General features: G+C 38.5%; 1 protein-coding gene across 1 annotated transcript in view; it reads right to left on the reverse strand.

Moving 5' to 3' along the window:
• PARD3 (par-3 family cell polarity regulator) overlaps positions 1-27999 on the reverse strand; it is a 408737-nt gene that overhangs the window by 95583 nt on the left and 285155 nt on the right. The window contains exon 22 of the mRNA XM_010007039.1: positions 11158-11415. Coding sequence (XP_010005341.1) covers positions 11158-11415 — 258 coding nt within the window. The remainder of the gene's footprint in view (positions 1-11157; positions 11416-27999) is intronic.

A 27999-nucleotide genomic window follows, 5' to 3' on the forward strand; every position in this document is an offset into this window, starting at 1 on the left:
GGGGGCGACCTGCGTTTGGAGGCCCGTCTGCAGCCACTTCGCTCCAGCCAGATCCAGCTCGACCCAGCTCGTCCTATCTGCACCGCAGCGTGGTGAGACAATTCCGGCTACCCCAGCTTATAGGGGAAAGTATAATCCTGTCTTATCTGCACACAAATTGCGACCCTATATGGGAACTGCGTCGGGCATATTCCTCCTCCTCCTTCCCTCACTTAAATAAGTAAATAAGGTGTGTAACTAAGGTGTACCCATACATATTTCATGTGTTGTAATCACTCCTTTTGAACCTCCTGCCCCAAATTGCTTTGTTTTCCCCACAATAAACCGTGCATTTCTTTAGAAATATTAGTAAGCACTGAGCAAGTTATTCACTCGAAAAAGTCAGGGCATAAGCCCCTGTCTCCTCTGTGTGAGGCGATACCCACGTGTGGATCTCTCAGCAAATCCTGATAAGCGTAATACACTCCAAAAAGGAGATATAATAGGTCGCGGATCGTGACAATTCCTAAAACTGAATGCTCAGTTTTTCTTGTTTTCCTCTTAAATTCTGACATCTTAAGCTGCAGCATTTTAACTGTGTCTGAGTAGTGCAACACATGAAAGCTAATGGAATTCGAACTGTTCAATGTGTCTTAAGAAGGGAAACAAGAATCTAGCTCTGACCATCCATGTAAGACTTAGATGATGATTTTTGAAATTCTAATTAGACCAGACTAAGGAAAATAGCTACAAATAAGAAAATAAAAAGATGGCCCTGCTCTGCTTTCCAGTGTGCACAAAAAAACAGGCATTGACTGTGTGATCATGTCCATCAAGCGCAACAGTTTTTTCATGAGAGATGAGCAAAGGAAAACTAAGATGGTGCCTGATCTCCAACCACAGAATCAGGGTACAATCCACAACACTTGGATTGCTTCTATCCACTATGTTCTGCTGCTGCTGAATAACCAACCATTGGTTGTTTTAACCCAGTACCTGCATGGAAAGTTTCCTGGATACTGCTCTATAGGGACACCTTCCAAGAAGAAAAAGTTTATGAATCTCAACTCTAAACAATAACACAAATGCATTTTGGGACTAGAAATTACTACAGTATGATAATGTAGACAAAACTTATATGAACAGCCCTACTAAAGTGAAAAGAGCAATTTCATTTAATTGTACATCCTTTCACAAAATGCCTTTGCTTAAATTCCCATAATTGCTTTACTTCATGGTCCCCCAAAGATTTAGATAAAACCCATTACTTACAGCACTGTTTTAATACCAAGTTAGTTTTAGATGAGTTATTAATGCCCAACTTAGTGACTGCACGATCTTACCAACTGTACCAAATATCTTAATTTTGCCCAATCATCTTTCTAATATATTTGCCTCACTTGTCATATAGAAAACCACACATGTCCTCAATTTTTAATATGTGTATTTGATAATTTAAACTTTATCAGATCATAGATTCACAGAATCAATGATGCAAAGATTGAAAAAAACATTAGCAAAAGCAAATGCATGGAAAATTGCTTTCACTGAACAGAAGCCTCTGTCTTAAGTACAGTTTTAGAAAGTTGGATCAATTAGCAATCTGTGAATGTTAGAAACATCTTAACAATGTCTCAAAGATGAAAGAGCGTATCACAGAATGAGGAAAGGGGGAAAAATTAAATTATGTGTGCAGTCATAATGAATCAAAGCCCAGAAGGTGGTCTCCGAATCAGCAGGTTTTGATGAAATATTAAGGAAAATTATTATTGATGAAAAATGAATCAGCTCTTTTTGATTTTAGCAACCTTTAAATCACACTTTGCTAATTAAAATTGCTTCAATGCATCCCTCCATTACTTGATGGGCATTTAGCAACTCTTAGAAAAGGTTGGGTTAATTTGATAACATTTTAGCACATATGCATAGGGTATATCTTAAGCAAGCAGACACAGCACAGTTTAAGATGAGTAATAAAATAATACATAACTAAATATTTTGGGTTTTGCTCCTTTTTTTTTACAGTATATCTACTAATACAATTACAAAGTAAAGACAGGCAAGTTTTGCTTATTTCCTCTGCAGCAAACAATAGCCAGTAATATATACTACAACTATTAATGAGCCATGAACTATCTCTCAGGAAACAAAGACTGATGCTCCTGTTTTGTGTCTCCTTTGTTTGCCAGGTCAGAGCACTTTTAGGACAATTACTCCTACTGCGTAGGAGTCCTGTTACTGTGGGTACTGTGGTCTTCTGCAAATAAATTTCTTTCCCAAAGACAAGTGGAAATGAGAAGTGTGTGGGACATTAGTTCTTATATTCCTTGAAGTCGTAAAGATTCTAATTGCTTTTTAAAATGTTGGTAGTAGCAATTCTGCATTCTCTTTTCATCCCAGTTTGTACCGTGCTTCCTTTTAAAAGGGAACGCAGGGATGAGGGAAGGCTGTAATCAAGACTGAATTGGTGCACATAGAAGACATTTCATTACAGAATGCAACTCAGGTGTGCAGTGCATTATTGTTACAGAACTACACCAAAAAAAGTTAAAACTAAGCAAAATCTGCTCCTTTGCTTTTTCTTTCATACATTAACCCTTACATGTTAGATCACTGTCTAAACTCTGGACAGATGGAATTACCTGTCCATTACAAAAATGTGATCTATTTACTCTAATAACATTTCATATATCCATCATGTGAGAAAGACCTCTGTGAACTACTCAGATTGAAAAGCTATTTAAATGTCACTAGTATTTTAGAGAATGAAAAAAAAATTAATGACAAGTAAATAAGTCTGACGTTAGAACATCACTTTTCAAAAATACATAATTATATGAAATAGGTCATGCAAGAAACCTTTTAATATCTCACATCATAGTGTTTGAGCCCAAAGGAATGAGATTTCAAACAGCTTATAAACCAATTCTTTAACAATATGCTATGAAGTATAATGCTCCAGTAATATATACTCTTTTCTGAGTGACTACTGGAAAAGCATTGATTTTCAACCCAGAACAAACTGAAATGAAATCTTTCAGCAATTTCTTAATTCCCAGGGTTGGCAATGTGCCATATCTCATAAGAACTCATTCAATGAGTTTACAAGATGTTAGAAGGTATTTACCACCACCCTGAAACATATATGTACTACTGTAATCTTCCTTCCTAAAATTTACTACAGGGGATTCCTCCTCGTAATCAGGCTGCACCACTTCCGCCAGTGATAACACACTTTGACCATAAGCAGGATGCTCTTTAAGCCACACAAACAATCAAGACTGGCCAGAAGGATAAACAGTGTAGTTAAATATAGTTAGTCTCATCAGTGAAGGAGACACTATTCATAAAAAAAAGAACAGAAAAAAACCCAAATAAAATAAACAAACCTCAAAAACTCCAACATTAGAAGAACCATACATTAAAAAATAATTAATTTTTATTTTTTCATCCATTAGCCTACATTAATTTAAAGATCTAACTCCAAATTGTATATTTAGTTGTCTCAAGCAGACAGCATTCAGTGAACACACAGCACTCCCTCCAAGCTCTGCCTGTGCACCCCTCTCTTATAATCAGTTCTAAAGTGCAAAAGCCCCAGCTCTTTAAATGCCTGGAGAGAAGAAACCCAGATTCTTCACCAAAAAGGAACAGATGGGTTGACTGGAGTGACATAGAAGAATAATAAATTTGTATTCTATTTAGAAAGGGCCACATTCAACAGCAACAACAAATTAAACTGATTAAATTATGGTGTTCAAGTGCTGCATAACATCAGTTTGCAATCCAAAGTTTGGTTAGGAGGACTAGCAAAGAACAGACTTGAACAGTTTACATTGGTAGGATCAAAACACTTAATTTAATGCATGGGAGAGCCTTTGCTTTGTCAGCTTTGTGTACTCAAATATTCCCCATGATTTTCTCAGGATGAAGAATTCCAAACTGTATTGATGGCATTAGTGGGAAATAAAGATGTGCATGTTATACACACAGCTGGTCTTTTGGACTGCAACCTCCAGCCATACAATAACCATTAGATGCCTGAGACACTGTCTTTTCTAGTTTTTACATCATGTTTTGTTTCATAATAGGATATGTAATTAAAGTTGCTCTTTTTTATATTAAATTAATTGATTTTAATTAATTAATTTAATTTAATGCTGCCTTCTACCATCTGAAAAAATGAAAAGGCTGATCTCATTTTTATTCTAAGCAACCAAATGCCCACATGATCTACATCTGTGTGCAAATTCCATGATATACTGAAGAAAAATATTATGTGATTCAGTTAGAATGTATTTTAAATCCTGATCTATATTATAGCCTTAAATGGATGAAAAGTGACAGGTTTTGATCTACTTTGTATTAGCACAGTCTCTCATCATAAGCAGTAGCTGCACTTAACTCAGATTCCTGAGCCTGAATGGCTGCTCCTCTTTTCCAGCGACAGCAGCTCATTAGCAACGGCTCAGAGTGGGGGCACAGAGGGCACATTTGGGTGGGCCCCACCTCACCCCCCCACTTTGTAACCCGGAGTGGGAAGTTCATCTCCCTCTTATCTCTCTGTGCATTTTCCCACTGCAACCATTTGTAGACTTACTAACTCGGACTGCTTTTGTAAAAATAAACAAATAGCTGTCACACTTCAGATTACAAGCAAGCCGACTGGGGGAGAGAGGAAGCAAAACCACTGGGATTTAAGTGAGGCTGTGGCTGTGGTAAGTGGAGAAGGCCGTGGTTCTCACAACAGTATCAGTGCTCAGTATCTATTCAGAAAGAAACCAGGACTTTCAAGTAATTAAAATGGAAGACTTGAATAGAGTTCACTGTAAGTCTGCCATTTATTCTACCAAAGTGGTAACCCAAACAAGGAGTGCAATTGCATACTTTCACAATAGGGAGCCTACATAAATCCTCATGAATTTATATTAAAACTTGTCTTATATTCTATCAAGATGGAAGAACAAAAGAAAACAACCAGCCTAAGATAATAAAATGCCAATGCTAACAGTGTCTATCGGGTTCTAAATACATGGGTCTGAGAGACCAAGCTAATTTTTAGGCAGTCCTGGGGGCAAGGATTACTGGCTTATAGGATGAAGGGCAGAGGAACAAAAAACCCCAATGTGTTAGTGCTAAAGTGAAATTAAACCCCATGAAGAGTCTCACAGAGGCTCTAACTAATCCTTCTCTGGGTTATCAGAGAGAGGAGGAAAAACACCACAATGACTTCCCAGTATTATTTTCAATTTTACACTCTACAAAACTGCAAATAGTTCATTAACCCACTGCTCTCCACTGAGTTGTCTTGGTAAGTCTGTTTGATTATCCCATAAAGGCATATGTGCCATTTCCTACACCAGAAAAGTTTTTCCAGATGACAGATTCTCACAGGAATAAAGCTTTGCTATGCCACAAAAGGGTGACACTCACTGGAAGATAAAGATTTTTAAAACACTGCTATTAATTTCTGAAATGCTACTGATGATTTAGGGTGTTTGGATAGCAAAGAGGTCCCTGCTCTGAAATGCTTGCAACCTAATCAAGTATTCACAATGTATTTACCCTCGTGAGTGGTACCTTCCCCTTGCAGCACATCATCCACACGGCCCTGACAGCAGAGGGAGATAAATAATGAAGGAGAAAGGATCCAAGTGCAGGAAAACACTTCCACATCAGCAAACAGAAGTAAACATAAGTAGGAGGGAAGAGTTTACTCAAAATCTTATTGAACATAGGTTGTTAGCCTTCTGAACAGATCTGCAGCTTTTAAATGTCACCGGTTGGGTGGTTTACAGTGCCATGGCCTTTCCTGTGGTGAAATAGCTCTTCAAGTCAATGTCTAGAACTGTCAGAAAAATCTCTTCATTTAAGAAAAAAGAAATTTCCTATCATTTAGAGGATGCATCACTCTGAGTAATAGCTACCATCTCCATCTCTAGTGGGCCTGGTAGTAAGATCTGATTCCTACACTTAAACAACCTCACAGACTTCAGAACACTCCTGTGACTGATACTACTAATAAATAAGTTTAATACAGCTACAGAAGCACCTTGGGTTTTTTAAACAATATTTATCCAGGCACAGCAATATAGTATTTCATGGCTTTCATGATCCAGTCTGCTATTGCTAAGAGTTGTTTTATACACACTAGATAGACAGTCTGCTTATTTTGCTTTTTACGTATTCCCGTATTATATTAGAATGTTTCTTTCCAGTTTCCAGGGTTCATTTAAGCAAAAAGATAAGACCGAGCAAATAAAAGTTAACATCTAAATAAAACATCTAAATAAAATTTCCTTTTTGGAAAAGCAGCAAGCAAAGTATGTGGCCTGACCTTAAAAACATTTTCAGTTTCCAAATATTCCTTTGACATAACTTGATTCCACTTCTGATAGAAAATAAACCACTTCGTAGAGGTCTCCCTTCTAAAATGAACATATTTTCTTTTTAATGGCAAAATGCATGCAAAAAGCATATGATTATGGTATTTATGTTTCCATTAAAATGTCCTCAGCAAGCTGTGGGAGTCTAGCCTACTATTTTCAAGCTATTTAGATTTACAGCAGCACAGTGCCTATTTTATTTCAATTATATCTCAGGACAATGCATTCTTGGTGGGAAATGATTACACAGTGACAGCCAGTAAACGTCCATTAGGAGTTGTCTTTCCACATACTGCTCAGCTATGGATGTCAGGTGATGGCTATAAAACCCCACTGTATAGCATCATTGTCATCTACTTGAAAAACACTAGTGATGAGTAGTGCAGCTTCTCTTCTGTATGATGCGAAACACACAAGAGACATTTTTCAGCTAAGCTAAAAGCTTTATCCACAGGAACACAGTTCTCAAGATGCTTCTTTTCTGAACTATAAAATAAACATAGATTATACATTTCACTTTCTTAATGCCTAACAGAAGAAGTGAAAATCTTCTTAGCAGCTGGTCTCTGTGAGCTATCAATACAAAAGATGGAGCTAACGTCACCAGGGCAGCTGACGCATATGCAGCTATACTGATCACCAGTCACTCCCATCCTATTTTATCTATCTATCTATCTATCTATCTATCTATCTATCTATCTATCTATCTATCTACCTATCTATTTATCTATCTACCTATCTATTGCTAGAGCTTCATTTCTTCTGAGCAATAAACTCCCCTTCTGTTAAGAAAGAGAAACTACTTTCTCTAGGATCAAGAACATAAAGCAACTTTTTCCTAATGCTACTGGAGAGACTTGCTATGAGTGGCAAAACTGGAATTTAAAATGTGTTTTACAGATTCACAGGAGCTACTTGCATGCATGGATTACATAAGAAGCTCAAAATAAAGAACCCCCCTTTTTTCAACTATTTATTTAAGAGATAACAACTACCTCTGAAAAAAACAAACCAAACAAACACTACCACATCCCCAACCCCCACCAATATCCATCAGTGATTTAAATCTGGCCCAGCATTAATCTGCATTAAAGCAATTGCAAAACAGCTTCAAGCCCTTTAAGGATATTTTTGAGCAAAAGTTACTGTTTAAAGGGGGGTTAGTAGCCCTTGTTGGTAGAATGGGCAAAGCAGTATCACTTACACACACATACTGATGTGCAAGTCTCCAATGAGTAAGTTAAAAATCTCTGTTCTTTGCACTATACAATCCACTCCCTAACTTAAATAAATGAATTGACAAACTATTTAAGGAATAACCATATTTTTCTTACTTTTTTGTACTATCTGTCCACAATTGCACTGCTTAGGATACATGCAAATATAAAATACATCCAAGAAGGAGAATGAAGAAACAGGTCTGTTTTTAACACTGGTTTCAAGTTGGGTGATGAAATAACTTAGGGAACTCTGCCTGACAACTTGACAGAACCATCATTTGGTGAAGCACTGTAATAGTTGTCCTAACAATATCCTTAAACTTGCAGAAAACAAAAAAAAATATTGTCCATTATTCTGATGAGCAGTTTACATACTTGTCCTCCATTTTGTTATCATTTATAAGCCATGAAACAGTTAAACTTACATCTGTTGGTGGCATGTGTTGATGAAAATAAGACAGAAGTTGAAGGAATATTAACAGAAAAACAAACCCTGACAAGGCCTCACACAGGCACAGTAAGTTAAGGAAAAAATTGTCATAAGTGTTCAGCATTGGTATGCAAACTATTATGGGACATTTTGTTATAGGCTTCTTTGTAAGAGACTTTTAAATAACCTTTTGGACATTCTTAAATGTCAAATTTTGTTTGGCACTAACCACCAAACTGTAATAGAAATAACATTTCCCATATAAACAATGCTGCTTTTAATATGAATGTGCTAAAGATTTGAGACAGCCTGGCTGTTACCAGCTTGTGGCAGCTCAGGACATTGCAAGTTATTTCCCTTCCTATCCAAAAAGCCTGGAAGAGACTTTTTCCATTTAGGTAAACTCTGAAATGTCCAGAGTAAAGGAAAGGATGGCAGGGCAAAGGAGTAAAATACAGGGTGTTCACTGCAGGTGAATGCTGATGTAAACAATATTAAAGGGTGTACAACTGCAACCAACTATTTCTTCTCAAATTTTTCATATTACCAGGATAAATCAGACTGCAGACAAGAAAGGTCCCTGAAGAAGAGCCTCGTGAAGAGGAACTTGGGCACTTGGTCTGAAAAGGGGTATCACAGGAGATGTCAAGTGAAGGGGGAAAGTCTCACTGCTGTAAAGGGACAGCAAGGAACAAATTGCAATGCACATGGGATGAGGATCCCCATATCCTACAGATCGGGAGACAACTCAGGTAAAAAGCATCTCAGGCCTACATAGCCACAACTATTTCTTATAATGATTCTGAGGTGGTACTTTCTTAATATATCTAAAATAAAATCTGTAAAACAGAGAGCAGCCCTGGAAGGACAAGTCAGCCATGATCCAGGCTCTGCTGCTGAACATGGATGTCCCCCACATACTTCAAGGAAGACTGAAAGCTGCTCACAGCTATTGGATCTTCTCCATGCCTCAAGCAGGTGACACATTCTGTCAGCTGTGAGCACAAGGTACAGACCTGACTTCTGGGAGAATTAAATTTGAGTCTGACATTGCACAAGTTGCTGCAGTGTTCCCCAGAAGATCTCCTGGAGCCATGTGGGAGTCACCAGCTTCATGCCTCAGACCCCTGAACAGGTTCCTCAAAGGACACTTACATCACATAATAACCTTTTTCCATCTCAATTACCTATTTCTTTCTGGATGTTTCTGGCCAAAATGTATCCTCCCTTTATTATGGGACTTGGGGTGGTTTTTCTTGCCTAATTCATAGTCTCGAGCCCATTGTGCATGTTGGGTCTTTCCTTTTTTCACAGCATGATCCAGCTGTGAGAGACAGGACCCTCTGTGAGCCAGGAGCAGCCAGAATGTGCCTAACTACCTCTTCAGTCCTACCCTTATGATTAACATCAGATTCCTCCAGTACTCCGTTATCTGTCGTTTTACTCGCTCTCTCCCAGCTCTTTTATCAGCAATCACACAGAGTTAGCTAGGTCATGCAGGTCTTATATTTCACCGTGCTGGGTTTGCATCAAAGAACATTTTTTTGTTGATGTGACATTGATGCCATTCAATTCAGGCATGAAACACTGCCTTTGGTCTACAAAAACACCCGTGAGAGTCACCACATGGCAGCTATATCCAACCAAGCTCTCTTGATTTCCAAAGGCACAAAAGTGCTGAAATGTCAGGCACCTGGGCATACCACCGCCAGTCAGTATAAGGCTATGGATTATAAAATTTCAAGGGCACAGAGGAAACTGTCATCTTTTAAAATTATTTTTCTTCCTTCGCTGGAATATGTACGTATCCACAATACACACATTTGTTATTTAATATGAAAAGTAAACCTCTTACACAGTGAAATACAGCAGAATAGTGAAATTGAGAAATTAAAAAGGCAGTTATGCTACTGAATACAATGTATGCATTTGACAAGGCAGCAGAAATCTCACTATTTGTCATGTTAGAGGATATGTTTTTACTAGTATTATGAAAATGAACTTTTCAAAGTAGATTTGGTGAAGGATTAAACACAACAGCCTCAGTCCTCGCTTAATAAGAGTTTTATACAATTAGCTGCTCTCGGCATAACAGCTACCTTCCTTAGACCAAATGCAAAAGACACTGTCACCACCTAGAATAACACATGCAAGATGAAAGCCAGTGCTCACACAGAGCACAAGGTCCAAACACTGTAACCAAAGACACTGCTTTGCTGATTTAACTGGAAATCCAGTATTTTCCTCCTGGAAAGAATGCGGTAGAAAACAAAATAACAAGTGTTTTTACAATTAACTTAATTAATAACCTCTGAGTTAATTATACCCCCTGCACTAGGATTTTTATGTTAGTTTTTGTAAAGCTGTAAAAATGCAGAACTACAAGATCATAGATGTAAGCCAAGAAAACGGATGTATTTTCATTGTTAAAGTACAAAAAACCCCTGTGAGTTTTGCCTTTGTTTATTTCTACTTTATGTTAGTTTGCATGCCTGTTTTAGCTTCAGGTTTTCAAATGAACTCAAAACTCCATCCAGAGGAAGTGCAGTTTTGCCCAGGTTCAGCACAAAACCAAGAATGACACAGTTCAGATAATGTAACCACAGGAATAGTATAATTCATACACTACAGTCCAAGAATAGAACGTAACTCATGAGTCAAGGTTGAAGTTTACTCCCTTGGTCTATATTTAACAAAAAAGCTCTACCTTTTTGACTGAAGTTCAGGACTACACTAGGACTAGAATCCAGGTAAGCTTTAACCTACTTTTGCTTTAACAACAAGAATTTCCCAGAGATTTTGTAACTGCTGTGAATAGGTTGAAAATGTTTTTTTCCACAATCATATTAGTTAGTCTGATAAATAAACCAGATGATGCTATAAGTTTGAATTTAATTTGAATGATACCAAACCGTGATTCCAAAGTTCCAAACCATATGAAAAATGAGAAGAGAAGAAGGTGCTCTGCAGAAAACAGCTTTCATGTCCCATTCTGTTAGTTTGGTTTGTATGAGCTCATTACTTCTCTATATAAAGGCTTTTAAAAAGCCATTAATAAAAATGCAGTTCTGACTTCTCCCATAACCAAAGCATTACCAGGGCAAATTTTGAAAGAGTGCATTGATTGATGTCTGGTGCCTACCTGTCTACAGGTGAAGACTTCGAATTCCGTGGTTTCTTCACTTGGGCATACAAGGCTTCCACTGTCTGCCCTTCCCTTGGGCTCTGTGGCCGGCTGCTCAACGTTATCGTGCCGCTATTTGAAGAAGAGTCATAGGAAGCAATCCCAGCATACATTGAGTCTGCATCACAGCCAAACGTCCGGTTAAAATCCTGAATCTCTGCATAGTCCCGTTCACGAGCTTGTCTCTCTCGAAATTCTCGAGTTTTTGCTTGAATTCTGAAAAATTAAAAGAAGGCTGAAACTAATTTCCCCCCCAAAGTCATTTGAAAGCAGCCGTTAGAAGACACTTTAGGTAGCCCATCTTAATGAGAACCACTGAAGTGTTTCCGGATTCAGTTTGCCATGGAGTCTCAGGTTTACCTCAGAAATACTGAAGTCTAAATCAAAGCAATACTACAGACAACACTGGTCTTAAGGAAGAATTATGATTATCCACTGTCTTGTTTTTCATTATTAAATTAAATAAGGACTAGTCATAGTAGTTGGTGAACAGAGTCCACCCATTGTTTTATGGATCTGAGAATGTCTGTGCTACCACTGAACCTGACAATGGCCTGACAAGATTAGTATCATACTGTACTCCATCAAAACCAATTTAACGGTTCTAATGCCTCTTTTTAGAAAAGGACTTCAATGTACTTTCTTTGGCCCAATACCACAAAAATCATACTTCTTTCAGAATTAAAAACTTAGTAAGAGCAGGACACATACATATTTAGATTGGATATTAGGAAAAAATTCTTAATTGAAGGGTTGTCGAGCTCTGCCCAGGGTGCAATGCCATAACAGGCTTCCCAGGTAGGTGGTTGTGTCACCATCCTTGGAGGTATTTCAAAGATGTGTACATGTGGCTTGTAGGGATATAGTTTCGTGGTGGAGTTGGTAGAGTTAGGCTGATGGTTGGACTTGATGATCTTAAAGTTTTTTTCCAACCTAAATGATCCTATGAATCTATGATATGTATTTCTGCATGTATGCATGCAGTAAACAACAGAAGTAGATTATTGTATGAATCATTTAAAATGTGAATGTTTTGTTCAAAATGTAAACAAACTGAATCTGGCACCTCTCAAAAGAAGGCAGTTTCTTCTCAGAAAGTAACAACATGTGCCTTATGTTAAAGTAACAAATGAAAGGCGATGCTGTACTAGGTTTGGTATCTAGGTGCACTTGTTTAGTTGTATGACAAAAACGTGACAGATGAAAGCAGATGACATTTAGGAATTTGACAAACACAAATTGAGGACAGGTTATATTTATAAAAGCACACCAAGCTATTACTAAAATTTGATCTGGGCTTCAAGTTTCTTTGGCATTTTAGAAAATTTCATGTATTGCACAACACATGCACAGTAAACTGAAAAAATCCACCTCTCTCTCCAACATTGTCTCCCCAGACCAATTTAATTCTCTGTCACCACTGCAAAATGAAGCACTCAGCTGTCTTCTCCCTTCCATTAGTAAAATGTGCTCCTTTTTCATCTAATGCAGCCACAGCTACACAGTGTGACAGCATCCATCCATTCAGAGTAAAGCTCTGAGCACCTCTGTCACGTGCCATCTCCAAAGACAGCTTGTTCACTGACTTTTCACAAGAGCAGCCTACTCCAAGTAGACTACTTTTGAAACCTTGCCTCTTTTGAAAATAGAAAAGCCATAATGTTAGGTAAAACTGACATTTTTTTAAATTTTAAACCTATCTTCATTCAAGATTAGATTGTCCAAGAAGAAAGGGGATACACAAAGGGTGGGATTCAGGATGTAGTTAAAGACATCAGAATTAGGTGCCTGCAGCACCTGCCAGCTGTGTGTGCAGGGTCCAGGGAGCTGTACATCAGCAGAGTCCACAGAGCAACACCAAAGCTGCCACACCAGTTGATGTGTCCTAGCATGAAAGGAGTCACTCTATAGACACTTCACTGTTTAGGTCTTTTTTGGGCGCCTGGATACCCATCCTAGATTCAGCTGCTGAAACATAGACAGCTATGGCCACCTGATATCCCGAGGCAATCCAGCTGCTGGCCAAGGACTCTTGTAGGTTCTTGTCACATTTGCCAGCCCCATGCTGGCATCCCAGAGTCTGTGATAATTCAAATTACCAAGATGACTGTGACAAGTGCATGAATGCAGCCCTGATCTGGTATGTGAACAACTAAATTTAAGTGCCTTCATCAGACTGAGTCCCAAGCAAATTGTTTGCTGTAACAAAAGAAGGGAATGGGAGGATGGCACAGACAGACCTGTTTTCCCCCAAAATCCCACAGGTATTGACGAAGGATACCAGATACAACTAACCAGTTGAACTTCCTTCAACTGCCAGTACAATTTGCACTCTTGGTTCACTGGTTCATTTACATGCCCTGAGTTACACTTCAGCCTAATTCTTCTTTTCATGTCCGCTAGTCCTGACTTATAAACCACAACTCCCATTCACATTCAGTCACAGTGGAAAGAAATAAAACAACAACATTAAAAAACCCAACAAGGCAACTAGAAGAAATCTAAGAAAATTTAACATAAATCAATCTTTTTTTAAAAAATAATTTTCCAATTATTTTTTTTTTTTAACCTCTTGTAATTATAATAGGGAAAATGGAAAAGAAAAATAGTGGTATTCAGCTGATACCATCATGGTCCTCTGCAATTTCAGAAACATCAAACTGGAATTGTTTTTTGTTTTTTGTTTAACTTACAGAGAAGGACTTGTGTTTAAATATAAAACCCATTTCAAATTTAAACTCTATTTCTGCATGCCTATTTTAAAAATAGAAATGGTTTACATTGTTGTATACTCCAAAACTTCAGTTCAGAAATGCTAAAGCCTTAAATCACTTGAAAGGTGCCTATGCAGAAGGAAAAACAGGCCTGAATATGACCTGCCGTTGTTGATTCCTCTCTCTGCATATTTCACTTCCAACTTCTAATCCTGTATTCATTACCCCATGGAGGAATGCATTTGTCTATTGATATTTGTCTTCTGAATGGGAAAAGCAAAAGAAATTAGAAATTTCCTAGCTACTGGTAGATTAAATTTTAACTTAAATGAAGAATATATCATCCCATACCAGAACACGGAGTGACATGAATTTGAGGGGAAAAAAAATATAAATAATGTATTTCACATAACCAAAATTTCAGTGTATGAAATCTGACAGTATAGCAATAAAGTGTAATTCATACAGAAGAAAACACTGTTATCTGAAGTGCTTATAAAACAGAACTACCTGGTCATAACTAGTGAGATTGGCCTCAGTGTTACACTGGCTGCCATGTGACAGGACTGTAAATCTAACATTCAACCATTAATATCCACATGACTCTCCAAAGGTGTAGATACAAGTGTCCCCTGTTACACTTTTACCAATTTTTCTCATATTATCTGCTTATTGGCTATTTAATACATTTGAAAGCAGCACCACTTGCAGCAAGAATATAATGATTTTCCCATGCAAGGTTCAATGAGGGATACTTATTCCTGTTCAAGTAGGAGAGAACTGATTGTTGGAAGTGTTATGCAAGTAATTATGTTCATACCTACCAGGAAAATAGAATATTTTCTACAATTGCTAATACAATGTGTTAATACATGTATGTAGCATTAAAAAGCAGACTAAACATATTGTAAATTGTGCTGTTAATTATAAGTACCCCATTGAAGTAATATTTAACAAAAGAAAACCATAAAGTGCAACTTGTAAGATGTCTGACTATGCTGACACCCAAAGTGTTTTTTAATTAGTATTTTGTGTGCTCCATGTTTAAATCACAGTGCAAATCCTATCACTTACACATGGCAAAAGTACAGGTTCACATTACTTCACATGTTTTTTAATTTTGTTTAAAATACAGCTTTGTTTTTGTCCTCTTCAGGACATACTCTACTTAAACATTATGTTTCCAAACTGACAGGAACAAAATGACCAGGGAAAAAACACAGCCATATTCTTGAAAAGAACAGCAGGTATCTGCTGAATATTGCACAACTGCTTTTGGAATTATAATAGTTTTTAACCCTGAATATCTTTTTATATAAGAAATGTTATTTTTTGGTGTTGAACCCCCCTCCTTTTGCACGTGTGTGTAGATGCATGATATGGCCTAAATCTTCTGTTAGCATATACCACATTAAGTGTACGTATGGGAAATGCCAGGGCAGACCATTGTGGGAAAGGTTAAAATGATTCTGTAGACACACTCTGCAGCACAGACAAAAACCTGGAATTCACTCTGTACTTCAGCCCTAATCAGCAATGCTCCGGCTACTGAAATCCTGTATCTGGAGAACAGCTTGACCAGCTTTGTTTTCACAATGTGGGTATGTGTATTACGCTGCCTTCACTGAATTGTATTCCTTCATGAAATGGCACAATGAAAATGCCGATGTCTGAAATTTCAGATCAGCTCATTTTGAGGATTTATGGCCTTCCTACGTATTTTGTGTGGGTTTAATGATAATAATAACACTGAGCATTTACATAACTCAAATTTCCATCTTCAAAGAATTTTGTAAAACCCGCTAATCAATTCTGTAGTGTTAAAATGAAATGGTACTTATAAGAATACAAAAGCTATCCCCAAAAGTTTCTAAACCCTTCTTGCTGAAGCATCAATACTGAAAATGTCAACAACATACAGTTGTGCTTTGAAACTCAAATTATAATGTTCAGTAAAGTATAAACTACCCTCATGCATTTGTGTGCCACTCAATTCAAAAGCTAATGATAACTGCTTCAAATGACAATATTGTTAGCTGCAGAACTTCCTGTAATTGTTAGAAGAGCTTTTCATTGCAAGCTAATCCACCAATGATCGACATACCCATTGTATAGAGTGTATAGCATTCTACAGTGCAATGGTGGTCACCAAATTAAAGGAAAACCTTATGTTCTGCTGTCTCCAGCAAACAGCAGTCACCTTGTGTCCTTCTTTAAAATTCTCTGGGTGTGATGCAGCTTTCAGATGAAGGTAAGTAGCACTTTAGACACCTAAACTTAGGTGTTGACTTTATGTTTTGGATCAAGATCAGCCACATCAGGCTGTTGCCCACAGGGTCTATAGAGTGGTTCAGCTGAACAGCAGAAACACGGCTTTTCAAGGCTAAACCGAACCCTTCTCCAGGCTTTGCTTTACCAGCTGTGTAAAGTACAATTCCCTTGACCACAAAGGGCATTTTGCCATGTAGCTTAAATGTAGATACTAAAGTAATAATATCTGTGAGCCAAATACCATTCTGAACTAAATGCTTACAGTTCTGTCTGAACTAAACTTTAACTTTTTTCCAGCAATTGAAAAATCAAATTAAATTTCTAGAGCTGTTAGGAGTAAAACGTAAGTAAGCAAAGTTAGCAAAAGAAGAGAAATTGACCCTAATTTCATATAGTGTTAGCAGTGAATTTATAAATATATTCCCAATCCCTTAGGAACTTCAGTCCCCTTCACAGGTTTGTTTTCATATTTCTGATTTAGATCCATGCAAAAAAATCACCTACTTATCTTAATTGATGAACACAGAGTGGGAAGGATATTCATGGCTAGTACATTATATTTGCCACTGCAACAGCAGCAATGTCCTCCCCTAAGAGCACAAACAAAGTTGGCTGCTGCTTCTGGTGTGCAATTGCTTGGTCAATTCAATTAATCCTCTTGCTACTGCCAGGATTCAGCTCTTGCCCAAGCAATAATCCACAACCTCATCTTTTCCACTGAGGCTCACTCATTTACAAAATCAGTATTGAACGCTTGCAGTTCCACATATGTGAGATGGCTGACAATGTTTATTAAGGATAGAAACAGCATTGTGTAAGGACAGAAGCTAAATGACAATCCATTCACCACTGCCAGTTCTCAGTTCTTGTGCCATCAGACTGGCATGCGTCAGGATGATGGATTGAAAAGAGAGGAAAACCATAGCACACGTTTAAAGCCAGTCAACTTGTTTAAGTTTGATGGGATGAACACATTTGGTCCAATTTTTGCCAGGTAACGTTTCTAAGAAAGAGGTCAGGAAATGGGTTGGCCAGTAGCCACATCTTGTCAAATTTGTTCCCTCCTCCTTTGCCAGTGAAAAATACCTTGCAGGCACTGCATGCCAGAAACTAAGTCAGGTCTTGCTGTTCCTCCTCCCCCACTCCTCAACTGCCTTCAGGGCTCTAATGACCCTTTTTCTAATTTTGGCAATCAAGTCAATGTGGGAGTTTGTCCTCTCCTACATTTTTCTTCAACCTTTGTCTGGGTCCAAGGAGAATTTTTCTAACAACTACTCTTCTAATGAGTGTACCTTGATTATAGGCATGATTATGATTTCCCTCTGAACTGGCATATGACACTTAGCTTTTCTTATCATGATTAGAGCTAGCCAGTTATCACAGTTATAACCATCTCTCATTAAAGCCATCTGCTTTCCTGGGAAAATCATTCTAAAGGATCACTGTGGGCAGTGGATAATCAGGGGCAGTAACAGTGGTTATCTTGTACACAATACATATACCTCCTCTTCCTCATTTGCCCCTCCCCCCATTCCATTCAAACCTTAGCATATTTTTTAAAGAAGTCAGAAAATACTGCTAATAAATATTATTTTTAAATTAGAAGGCTGGAGATTAACATTTTTCAAGCTATTAAAAGAACAAAAAAATTAGCAGTTCTGCCGAATCTCTTGTGTACATATATGTATGGCCAGCTGGCTAAAATATGACTGTCCTCTGATCTCAGACACATGAACAAACACATAACAAATGTGGTCAGTTTGCAGTGGATAACCATAAGCACACAGGGATAAAATCAGAAAGGCCAAAGCACAATGTGAAATAAAAGTAGCAGGGAGCTTTAAAGATAACAATAAATCATTGTGTAATTGCATTAGCAGTAAAAGGAAGAGCAAAGAAAAGGCTGCTCCCCTGCTCAGTAGTCAGGGAATGATATTGACAGATGATGCTGAGGAGACCTCAGGCGTAATGGTTTTTTGTCTTTGCATCTGTCTTCACTAAAATGGTTGATTGCAAGCAGGTGGCCAGCACAATTGATACTGCCACCAATAAAAAAAAAAAAAAAGATCTCCAATCTAACAGCAAAGGAAGTAGCTAGAAGTGGTTAAGCTAGTTGAACTTCATCCGACACACACAAATGTCTGAGGGAGTCTCAGATCTTTTTCAATAACCAGGAGAACCTGTTGAAGACAGCTGAAGTACTGAAAAAAGAAACATCCTATGGAGGAGGAGAATTATAAACTCGTCAGTTTAATTTCAGTCTCCTCTGAAACAAATTATGGGTAAGCACAGAGAAGATAATGGAATGAGCAGCAGCCACCATAGATTGATCAAGAATAGATGTGGTCAAGTCTGTCCAATTTCCTTCTACAACACAGTGAACAGCCTTGTGCAGAGAGGACAGACAGTACAACCCAGGGCATGAAAACCAGCAACAGGATGGATGCAAAAGGTTGAACCAGCCAGTTCCTACAGATTATTTAGAGATCAGCCCTCAGCAATTCAGTCACACTACATGGATGGATGAAGACACTTTCTACACAGATCTCTCAGGATTCACTAATTTTTTTTTCATTATTAATTAGGATGATATTGAATCTGTAGAAAACCCAAAAGAACTTTGGAGAAGAGGATTATCATTTCAAATGTTCTTAAAAAATAGACAAAGTAGACTTAAAAAATAGAATGAACTTCAATAACAGCAACTGGAAGGTAATTTACATAGTTGGAAGAATTGAGCATACCAATTAAAAGTAAGGGGAAATCTGTAAGTTGCTTTTTCAGGAATGGATCTGGAAGTTCTACTGGATGACAGATACTCACGAGTCAGCAATGTCAAGCTGTTGGAGAAAATAAAAAGACAGAGTGCAGTCTCTGGATACATAAGAAGGAAAAGAATAATGTTTTCCATCTCAAATGCGAGTGCTAGGTATTTAAACTGCACCAAGAATTATTAAGACTAGGTACTGTGGGCAGGGGAACTTTCTAATGAAAATGCAGTAGAAAAGTTTGCCATGGGAAACTGTAGAATCTATGTAATTGTAAACTGAGAAAACCCTCAGGATGAAACAAACAGCTTGCAGAAATGGCATACCCAGGAGATCCTAACTTGGAGAGGTGATATGATCTCTCTTCTAGATCTATAATTCTGCACCTACATAGAAATTTTACACACGTATTGGTTCTATAACGACAGAGAAACATAACAGGGGTTACACATTAAGGAAGGAAAAAAAAATTAAAGAAAAATTAAAGAAATGCATCTGCCTAGTCAGACAGCCTTAGTTTTCTTTCTCCTTCAGCAATCATGGCCTATCTGTAAATTAGAATATATGATAGTACTTACTGTCTCTCTGAAGTTCCCTCCTCCTCAAATCCCACATGCAGAGGAGATACATGACAATTTAAAAAACCTTTAATGAACTACAACCCAGGAGGGCTGTACTTAAAAAACAAAAACAAAAAAACAAAAAAAACAAAACGAAAAAGAGCAGGGGGATGGGAGGGATAAAGGTGATAAGGTGATTACAATAAGTGCCCTAATACGTTAAGAAGAGAACAACGTGCTCATTTTTATAAGGAGTTATATTAAAGAAGGCTATTAAAGAAGGCAGCAAAATACAAATTAAGATGTAAAGAAATGAAAAAATGCAGGGAAGTAAATATTATGCATATAAACAGGTGAAGTACAAACACCAATTTGAAACCAAGTGACATTGCTGAAACTAAAGGAGACATTAGGATAATTTCCTCTAACCTGGTGGACTCTCTCATGTATTTCCCTCTAACTTTCCTTATCCCCTGACCTTCCTGATTCATACTTCGTCCTTTCAAAGTGAAGATACATTCTCCCCAGAAAATTATCTCAAACCTGCTTTCTTGGATCTTGGAAAAATCAACTGAAAATCCTTGCTTATTTTTATTTAAAAAATTTGTAATTTACCACCTTAAATGGAACCTTTAGATTACTTTGCAATTAACAGTCTGCAGCTCTTCAGGTTGAAGAGTATGTCTGCTGTGTGTTTTCAAAGGTTATGTAGCAACCAAAGTGAATGTATCAGGTACACAGGAAGTATAGGTCCTCCCATCTCCAAAATAAACACTATCATGATTGAAATTTCCTTTCCTTATTTCCATGTCTGATCCAAGGGTCAGTGACCTCAGCAGTGGAGGATGATCCAGATGGGCAACTGGTTATCCTGCTGGGAACCACATTGCATCAAAGAATATTATCACTATCTGAAAGCAAAACTGAATTTAGTCTTTTGCATTACAAAACTGGCCAGAAGAACCAATATTTACACCTAAGACAATAGATCCCTGATCATTAGATTCACTTAGCTCTAATCACCTATTGAGCTCTTTTGCTGGACTGAAGTAGAAAGGAAGAAGATAATGAGATTCAGCTGTTGCTGAAACATGGCTTAGGAGAGCTCGTGCTTCCACCCCTCCTCACTTTAACAACACTGTTTTCCTCCCTCACACAGGCTTCTTGGACCATTTCTTCCTCTACTTTATTTTTTTTTTCCTCAACTGGAGAACAATTCCAGAAAGCAGTACTGGTGAATAAAATCTGAATTCTGCAGTTAGATGTGCAAGGAGCAGCTGCTCCCATATGTGCAAAAGACAAATGTCACAGGTGTACCATATATCAAATGGTACCATATATCATACCACATATCAAATCAGTCATTCCCAGATACTGCAGGCAGTAACTGGAGGTTAAGCTACAATAGAATCATACACTCACAGAATCACTTAAGTTGGAAAAGACCTTTAGTGTCATCAAGTCCAACCATTAACCTTACTCTAACAAGCCCAGCACTAAGCCATATTTCCAAGCGCCACATCTAGACAACTCTTAAATACACCCAGGGATGGTGACTCAACCACTTCTCTGGGCAGCATGTTCCAATATCTGACAACCCTTTCAGTGAGAAAGTTCTTTCTACTGTCTTTTCTAAACCTTCCCTGGTGCAGCTTGAGGCCATTTTCTCATGCTCTATCACCAGTTACTTGTGAGAAGAGACCAGCACCTATCTCCCTAAAATGTCCTTTCAGGTTGTTCTAGAGGGTGATGAGGTCTCCCCTCAGCCTCCTTTTTTTCAGACTAGACAGCCCCAATTCCCTCAGACACTCCTCATAAGACTTGTTCTCAAGGCTTTCTCACCAGCTTTGTTGCCTTTCTTTAGACATGCTCCAGCACCTCAATGTTTTTCCTGTACTGAGGTGCCCAAAACTAACATAGTACTCGAGGTGTGGCCTCACCAGTGCCAAGTACAGAGGGATGACCAACTCCTTGGTCCTGCTTGCCACACTATTTCTAACACAGACCAGGATGATATTGGCCTTCATGGCTACCTGGGCACACTGATGGCTCATATTCAGCCACCTATCAATCACAACCGCCAGGTCCCTTTCTGCTGGACAGCTCACCAGGCACCCTTCCCCAAGCCTGTAGCACTGCATGGGGTTGTTGTGCCCCAAGTGCAGGACCTTGCACTTGGCCCTGTTGAAGCTCATACAATTGTCCTTGGCTCATCGATCTAGTCTGTCCAAGTCTCTCTGTAGAGCCTCCCTACTCTCAGGTAGGTCAACATTCCCTCCCAACTTGGTGTCATCTGCAAACTTACTGAGGCTGCATCCCATCTCATCATTAAGATCATTGATAAAGATGTTAAAAGTAAGTGGTGCCAATACTGAGCCCTGAGGAACCACTTGTGACCAGCCACCAGCTGGAGTCAACTCCTTTCACCACCACTCTCTGGGCTCGGCCATCCACCCAGCAGAGCCTACGCCCATCCGAGCCATGAACAGCCAGCTTTTTCATCAGAATGCCATGGGAAACAGTGTCAAAGGCCTTATGGAAGTCCAGGTAAACAACATCCACAGCCTTTTGCTCATCAACCAGGCAGGTTATCTTGTCATAGAATGAGATAAGCTTTGTCAAGCAGGACCTTCCTTTCATAAGCCCATGCTGACTGGACCTGATGACTCCGTTGTTCTGTGTATGGTGCGTAATGACACTCAGGATGACCTGCTCCATGACCTTCCCTGGCACCAAGGTCATATTGACATGACTGTAGTTCCCTAGATCATCCTTTCTGCCTTTCTTGTGGAGAGGTACCACATTTGGTACCCTCCACTCCACTGGAACCTCCCCAGTTAGCCAGCACTGCTGGTAAATAACGGAAAGAGGCTTAGCAAGTGCATCTGCCTACTTCTTTAGTACTCTTGGATGCAACCCATCTGGCCCCATAGACTTACAGATGTTTAGGTGGTGTAGCAGGTCACTGACCACTTCCTCTTGGATTACAAAGGTCTAACTCTGTCCCACCTCCCTGTTTTCAAGCTCAAGGGACTGGGTGTCTAGGGAACAACCACTTCTGCTGCTAAAGACTGAGGCAAAGAAAGCGCTTAGCATCTCAGCCTCTTCCTCATCCTTTGTCGCTATGTTTCACCTGCATCCAATAAAGGATGGAGATCCTCCCTAGTCCTCTTTTTGTTACTGATGTGTTCATAGAAGGATTTTTTATTGTGTTTGACAGCACTAGCCAAGTTGAGTTCAAGTTGGGCTTTGGCCCCCCTAATTTTCTCCCTGCATTGCATTATTACATGTCTATATTCTTCATGAGAGGCCTGTCCTGTCTTCCAGAGGCCATAAACTCTCCCTTTCTTCCTGAGCTCCAGCCAAATCTTTCTGTTAAGCCAGGCTGGTCTTCCCTGATGGCTCGTCTTTCAGCATACGGGGACAGCCTCCTCGTGGGCCTATAAGACTTCTTTCCTGAAGTACGTCCAGCCTTCCTGGACTCCTTTACCCTTCATATCCTGCAACCTCATTCAGTAAAAAAACACTGTCAAAAGCAATGCTACAAACCTCAGTGAAACTGGAATATCCTTTGACAAGCAGACCCCATCTCAAAATAAGTGAGAATGAGAAACACATTGTTCTGATTTTCTAATTCACAGAAGTATTTTTTCTCTCCTCTCTTACAGGCTGGGAAGGAGGTGAAAGTTTTATAAGAAAAGATTTTACACAAGTAATCTTAGAAAATATTTGTAATCTGAATGCTTACAGTAATAACAGATGTAGAGGTAATAGTTCTTGTGAAAGCTGTTAAGTGGCATCAAAATACAGCAGTGGCAAAACTAAAACTGAATCTTTTCTCTATTTTAAAGACACAGATAACAGGTAGGCTATGTAAGAAATAAAAATCTTCTTCCTGTCACAGTATGTTGTCTTTTTTTCCTAAAAGTAAAGATGAAGTTGCTTGATGAAAATATTTTGCTTAAGTGGAAAAAGTTGGGGTTTTCCAATAAAAATATTATGGTCTCTCTGGGAAATCTGGAAACATACCAAGAGTGTCCTGCTGTTTAGCCCCCTACTCCATCTGATACTTTAACAGTTCCAGATGGCCTTTACTACAGGGTGACCTCCCCTCTATTCTTTTATTATGACCTTTGGGTCACAAATTTTCTATACGATGCTGCTGTCATTCTGTAAGACACTGTTGTACTCTTTCATCTAAAGAATAATGATGCTTAACATTAAAACTCATCTTTGTTAGGCTGACCTTCTAATGAACATCAAAACAGACAGTTATTCCAATCAATGTCATTGCTGGAGAAAATATGTTTCATTTTTTGCAACACTGACATTAAGAAACTAAGGCATGGTTTTAAATCAGATCATTTTTGCAATTCTTCTTGGCTAGAGAGCATAGCATGTTATACTCATTTAAAATACCAAAAATATTGCTGTAATAGTTTTGAGGAGTTACATTGATTAGAAAGATATGGTGGGGTTTTTTCCCTAAGTTATTGATGTGGTTTTCATGTAAACATCTTTGATAAGAGGTAATAAAACTTCAGGTAGGTTTTAAATAATTATTTGACTTTCTCTATTATCATAAATGGAACACATTGAACTCAAATAGGAAAATATAATAAATAGTTCCAATGTACTAAATAAAGTAATAAGGTTAATTTCTTTCCTGCTGTCAGTAAATTCATGTTAGCAGTCTCTCGTCAGCTTGACATCAATTAATGATTTTAATTCCAGACTCTTGTCACACTACTTGCCACCCTTTTGTCTAATTAAAATGGATGATGCATGATGAAGGGAAAATACAAGACTTCTGTTCTTGTTGTAACATTTCTATTCATTAGTGTACTTTTACAACAAAGGACTTGTGGCTTTAATGGTACTAGAGAAAGATGAAGAGAAGTATATTATATGTTGGAGATAAAGACCCTTATACCCTCAGGAAACATATAATAAAGGACATATTTTATGGAATGACCAAATCCTTCAGGAAAAAAATATCAATGTTATTTTAATTGCTAATGAACAGACAGAATGTTTCACCCTACATTTAGGAAAAATCATTACATGAACACCACCCACTGCAACTGTAGCCTTGTTTACATTCACAAAAAATGCTGTGAGCCTATTGATTGATCTCCAAAAGTAACAGCAAATCTGCCAATCTGGAGACAAATACCTGATCCCTCTCCCCCAGACAGCATCTCTGCAAGACAAGATCCTTGGTCATCTCTCCCACTCCTCTTGCCCACACTCTGGCAGCTGCAAGAGCATCCGCCTCATACCTCCAACTTCTAAAAGCATCTCCCTCGTCCCATCAGAAACTGTTTTCCCCCGGTTGACAGGGAGGCGTTACAATGCCCTACACATCCCTGGGGAGGTTTCCAACCCGGACCCAGCCCCGCAGGAGCGGCCGCAGCCGGGCCGGGAGCTCCCCCTCCCGGCCCCGGCCCCAACCGTGCCAGCACCGGCGGCATTTGCACAGGCAGGGATATCAATAACAGCGGAATGATGTAAATTTAACTCCCATTGTAGTCTAAAGGAACAAAAGGTTATGTTTTCCAAAACAGAAAGAGGGAAAGCAAGGAGAGAAACAAGTTTCTTTTCCAGGTGGTAACTACACATGTATGTACACAACGTGGTACTGCTTGGCTGTGTGTTAATCTTCCTCCAACCAGGTAACAGAGGCTGGAATCATATGACTGCTTTTTAACAGCAAAAGAAGTCCTCGGCTCCAAAATCTCCCCATCTGACTTCTCTGTTATCCTTCCAGTATCTCTGGAGCCTCCATGCAGCACTTCCACCTGTACAGCTCTTTAATTCTCTTCCAAATAGATTCTCCTCATCTCCTCCTCTATACTGATCCCCACAGCACAGATGTTTAAGCACCTGATTTTGCATCCATTTCAGTGGGAGTTGAGGAATTACACAATACTAAGATGAAAATACTTTTATAGTAACTCCGAGATTCATAGAACATTAGTAAAGCTCTTAAATCAGTGTATTAACCAAAAGGAGAACATATCCTCTAGATTCTCCTTTTAAGAGGAGCAACTGCCTCTGGAGGCAGATTAAAGCATAAGCACTGTTTGCCCATAGCTGGGATCATATGCTCTGAATCATGAGATTACATTACAACTGCAACTTTCATCTTTTAAGCATTATATAGCGGTGAACAACACTGGATACAGCTGATTTGTTGAAAACTTCACTAAGAGGTATGTTTATTTCATTCTTCCATTATCTACTACCTGGGTAAAAAGAGTAAAGCTGTTTGGGTACAGTCCAAGGCTGAGGACAGGGCCAGCATGCACACCCTTGCTGGGCAAGTGTCAAGAACTGCATGTCCTTGAGCTGAAGAAGGGCAGAACACAGGCAAAGGGTTTTGATTTGTTGAAGATCTATTTTTTAATGAACACAGCTGCAGGGGAAGGGAAAAAAAAAATTCCAAGGAAAAATCCAAGGGTGAAAGAGAGAGACACAAAAGTATCAGAACTTGATGTTTGAGGGATGTCTCCCATCACCAATAAAAACCAGAAGACAAAAGCAGTAGGATTTCTGAGCTTTCCTGTCTTCAAATCTCCTAAGAAAGAGCCTATACTATAGGTATAGGGTATTCAAGAAGTCAGAAAACATTTCAGGGCCATCAGGTTGCAGGATACTGAGGGACACATTGGTTACATACCAAGAAAACGTGATCCTGGAAGGCCCTTGAAGAAGAAATGTAGACAGTTTTAAAAGTGGAAAGGTCTAAGAGCCCCAAGGCTTAGGTCCAATAGCACAGCAGAAGGTGACCATCCATATGAAAAATAACTGGGTTGTAACAGTAATTCCTCTTGCTCATTGATAAAAGATTCAAAATCTGGTTTTAAGTCTACCCTACATAGCAATGCTTGTGTGAAACTATTAGTTTGACATGTCTCTAAAATCTCAAGATATCACATGCATCTCCAATCTGTAAAATCCAAGACTTAACTCTTAGGAAGATGGGCCAACCACAGGTGCATCAGGAGACTCCGGAATTGATAGTAGACCTTCTGTAACAAACCAAAAAGGGCCCAGGGGTGTTCTTTTGGCCTATCCAAGTGAATGTAGTGTCTCAGTGGTGCACAGTTTCAGAAGTCTAGTGATGGGTGGGATAGCAAAAGAGGCATGGCAAAGAGGAGCTTCCACTTAGCATATAGATAAACCAGCTGTGATCTGGTACAGCTAATTCAATTCAGATCTTATCTGACTTCCTCAAGACTGCAGTACAGTCTCTTTCGTAAGAGATACAAGGCCAAATTCAGAAAACCTGTTGCCTAGTTTTGCCTTAAGGTTTTAACTGGTGACACTGATGGGTCGAAGCTCCCTTTCTGACAGCACACCATGGCCCACCTGGATTTTGAGGTCAGTGTTTGGCATATTCTCAAGGATAATGCAAGCTGACTTCTTTTTCTGGAGTAAAACAGTGTTAAAAAATGACAATGACACAGGGGGACAATGTCCTGTGATCCTGGATTAACTTATAATTCAACATTTGGAGAATTACAAATGGAAAGCATTTGACAGTAATTTTGGTAAGACTGTAGGCATCCTCAGATGATCCTCCTAATTATTCCAGAACTCTATTTTATTGAAAGCTGCCTGTATTTTCAACTAGATAATTTAATTTTCTGTTCAAAATTACTTTAAGATTGTCAGTAAACACATGCCATATGCAGCTTAAGAGATATGCTCCTTAATAGGGAATTATTAGTAGTAATATGTTTATAAAAGGCAATTTTTTCATTTCAATCATGGGAAATTGAAGAACATCCATTTGCTTATTTGTCTTATAATCAATATGAACACTATTTTTAACATTTAAAGAAAATGCTACTGTAAGCACAATACTATTAAAATTATCAAGTCAAAGCATAATAATTTCATAAAATTGTGGGCATGATTGATTTTTTAATGGACCATTCACTTTTTTTTGACCCCCTAACGATTTTTCCTCCTAGCCTCTCATACATAGTAAATTCATTAAATCCAACCTATTTCCCCAAAGTATTGCATCACTATAGAGGTATATAGTATCAAATATCAAGTAAAACAGAGCAAGTTAATTGTACTGCTAAAAACACTGAGGAGCAAAAAACCACAGAAAAAAATGTTAAAATAGCAGCCATTATGAACCAAGACTGACAATAATATTTTACTCTGTCTCCTAGTAAGCATTTTGAAGGATTGCTCAGTTAATTTGCAAGAGTACTCTTCATTAATAGCATGTATCTAACATCATTATTCTAAAGGATCAAAAGAAAACTCTCTGAACTCTAACTGCAAAAATATTTAGTCTCTATGGACCAAATCAACATCTGAATTTTTCAGAAACAGAAGGAAGCACCTCACACATTTGGTTGCTATTTTATTGTCTTTTATTAGTTGCACATGCCACTGCCCCAAACAACTTGCATTCTCTTATAGACATACCACAAAGGAAAACAAATGCACAGTTAGGGAAAG

Source organism: Chaetura pelagica, unplaced genomic scaffold (assembly GCF_000747805.2).
Source record: "Chaetura pelagica isolate M959 unplaced genomic scaffold, ChaPel_1.0 scaffold17, whole genome shotgun sequence".
NCBI classification, from domain to species: Eukaryota; Metazoa; Chordata; class Aves; order Apodiformes; family Apodidae; genus Chaetura; species Chaetura pelagica.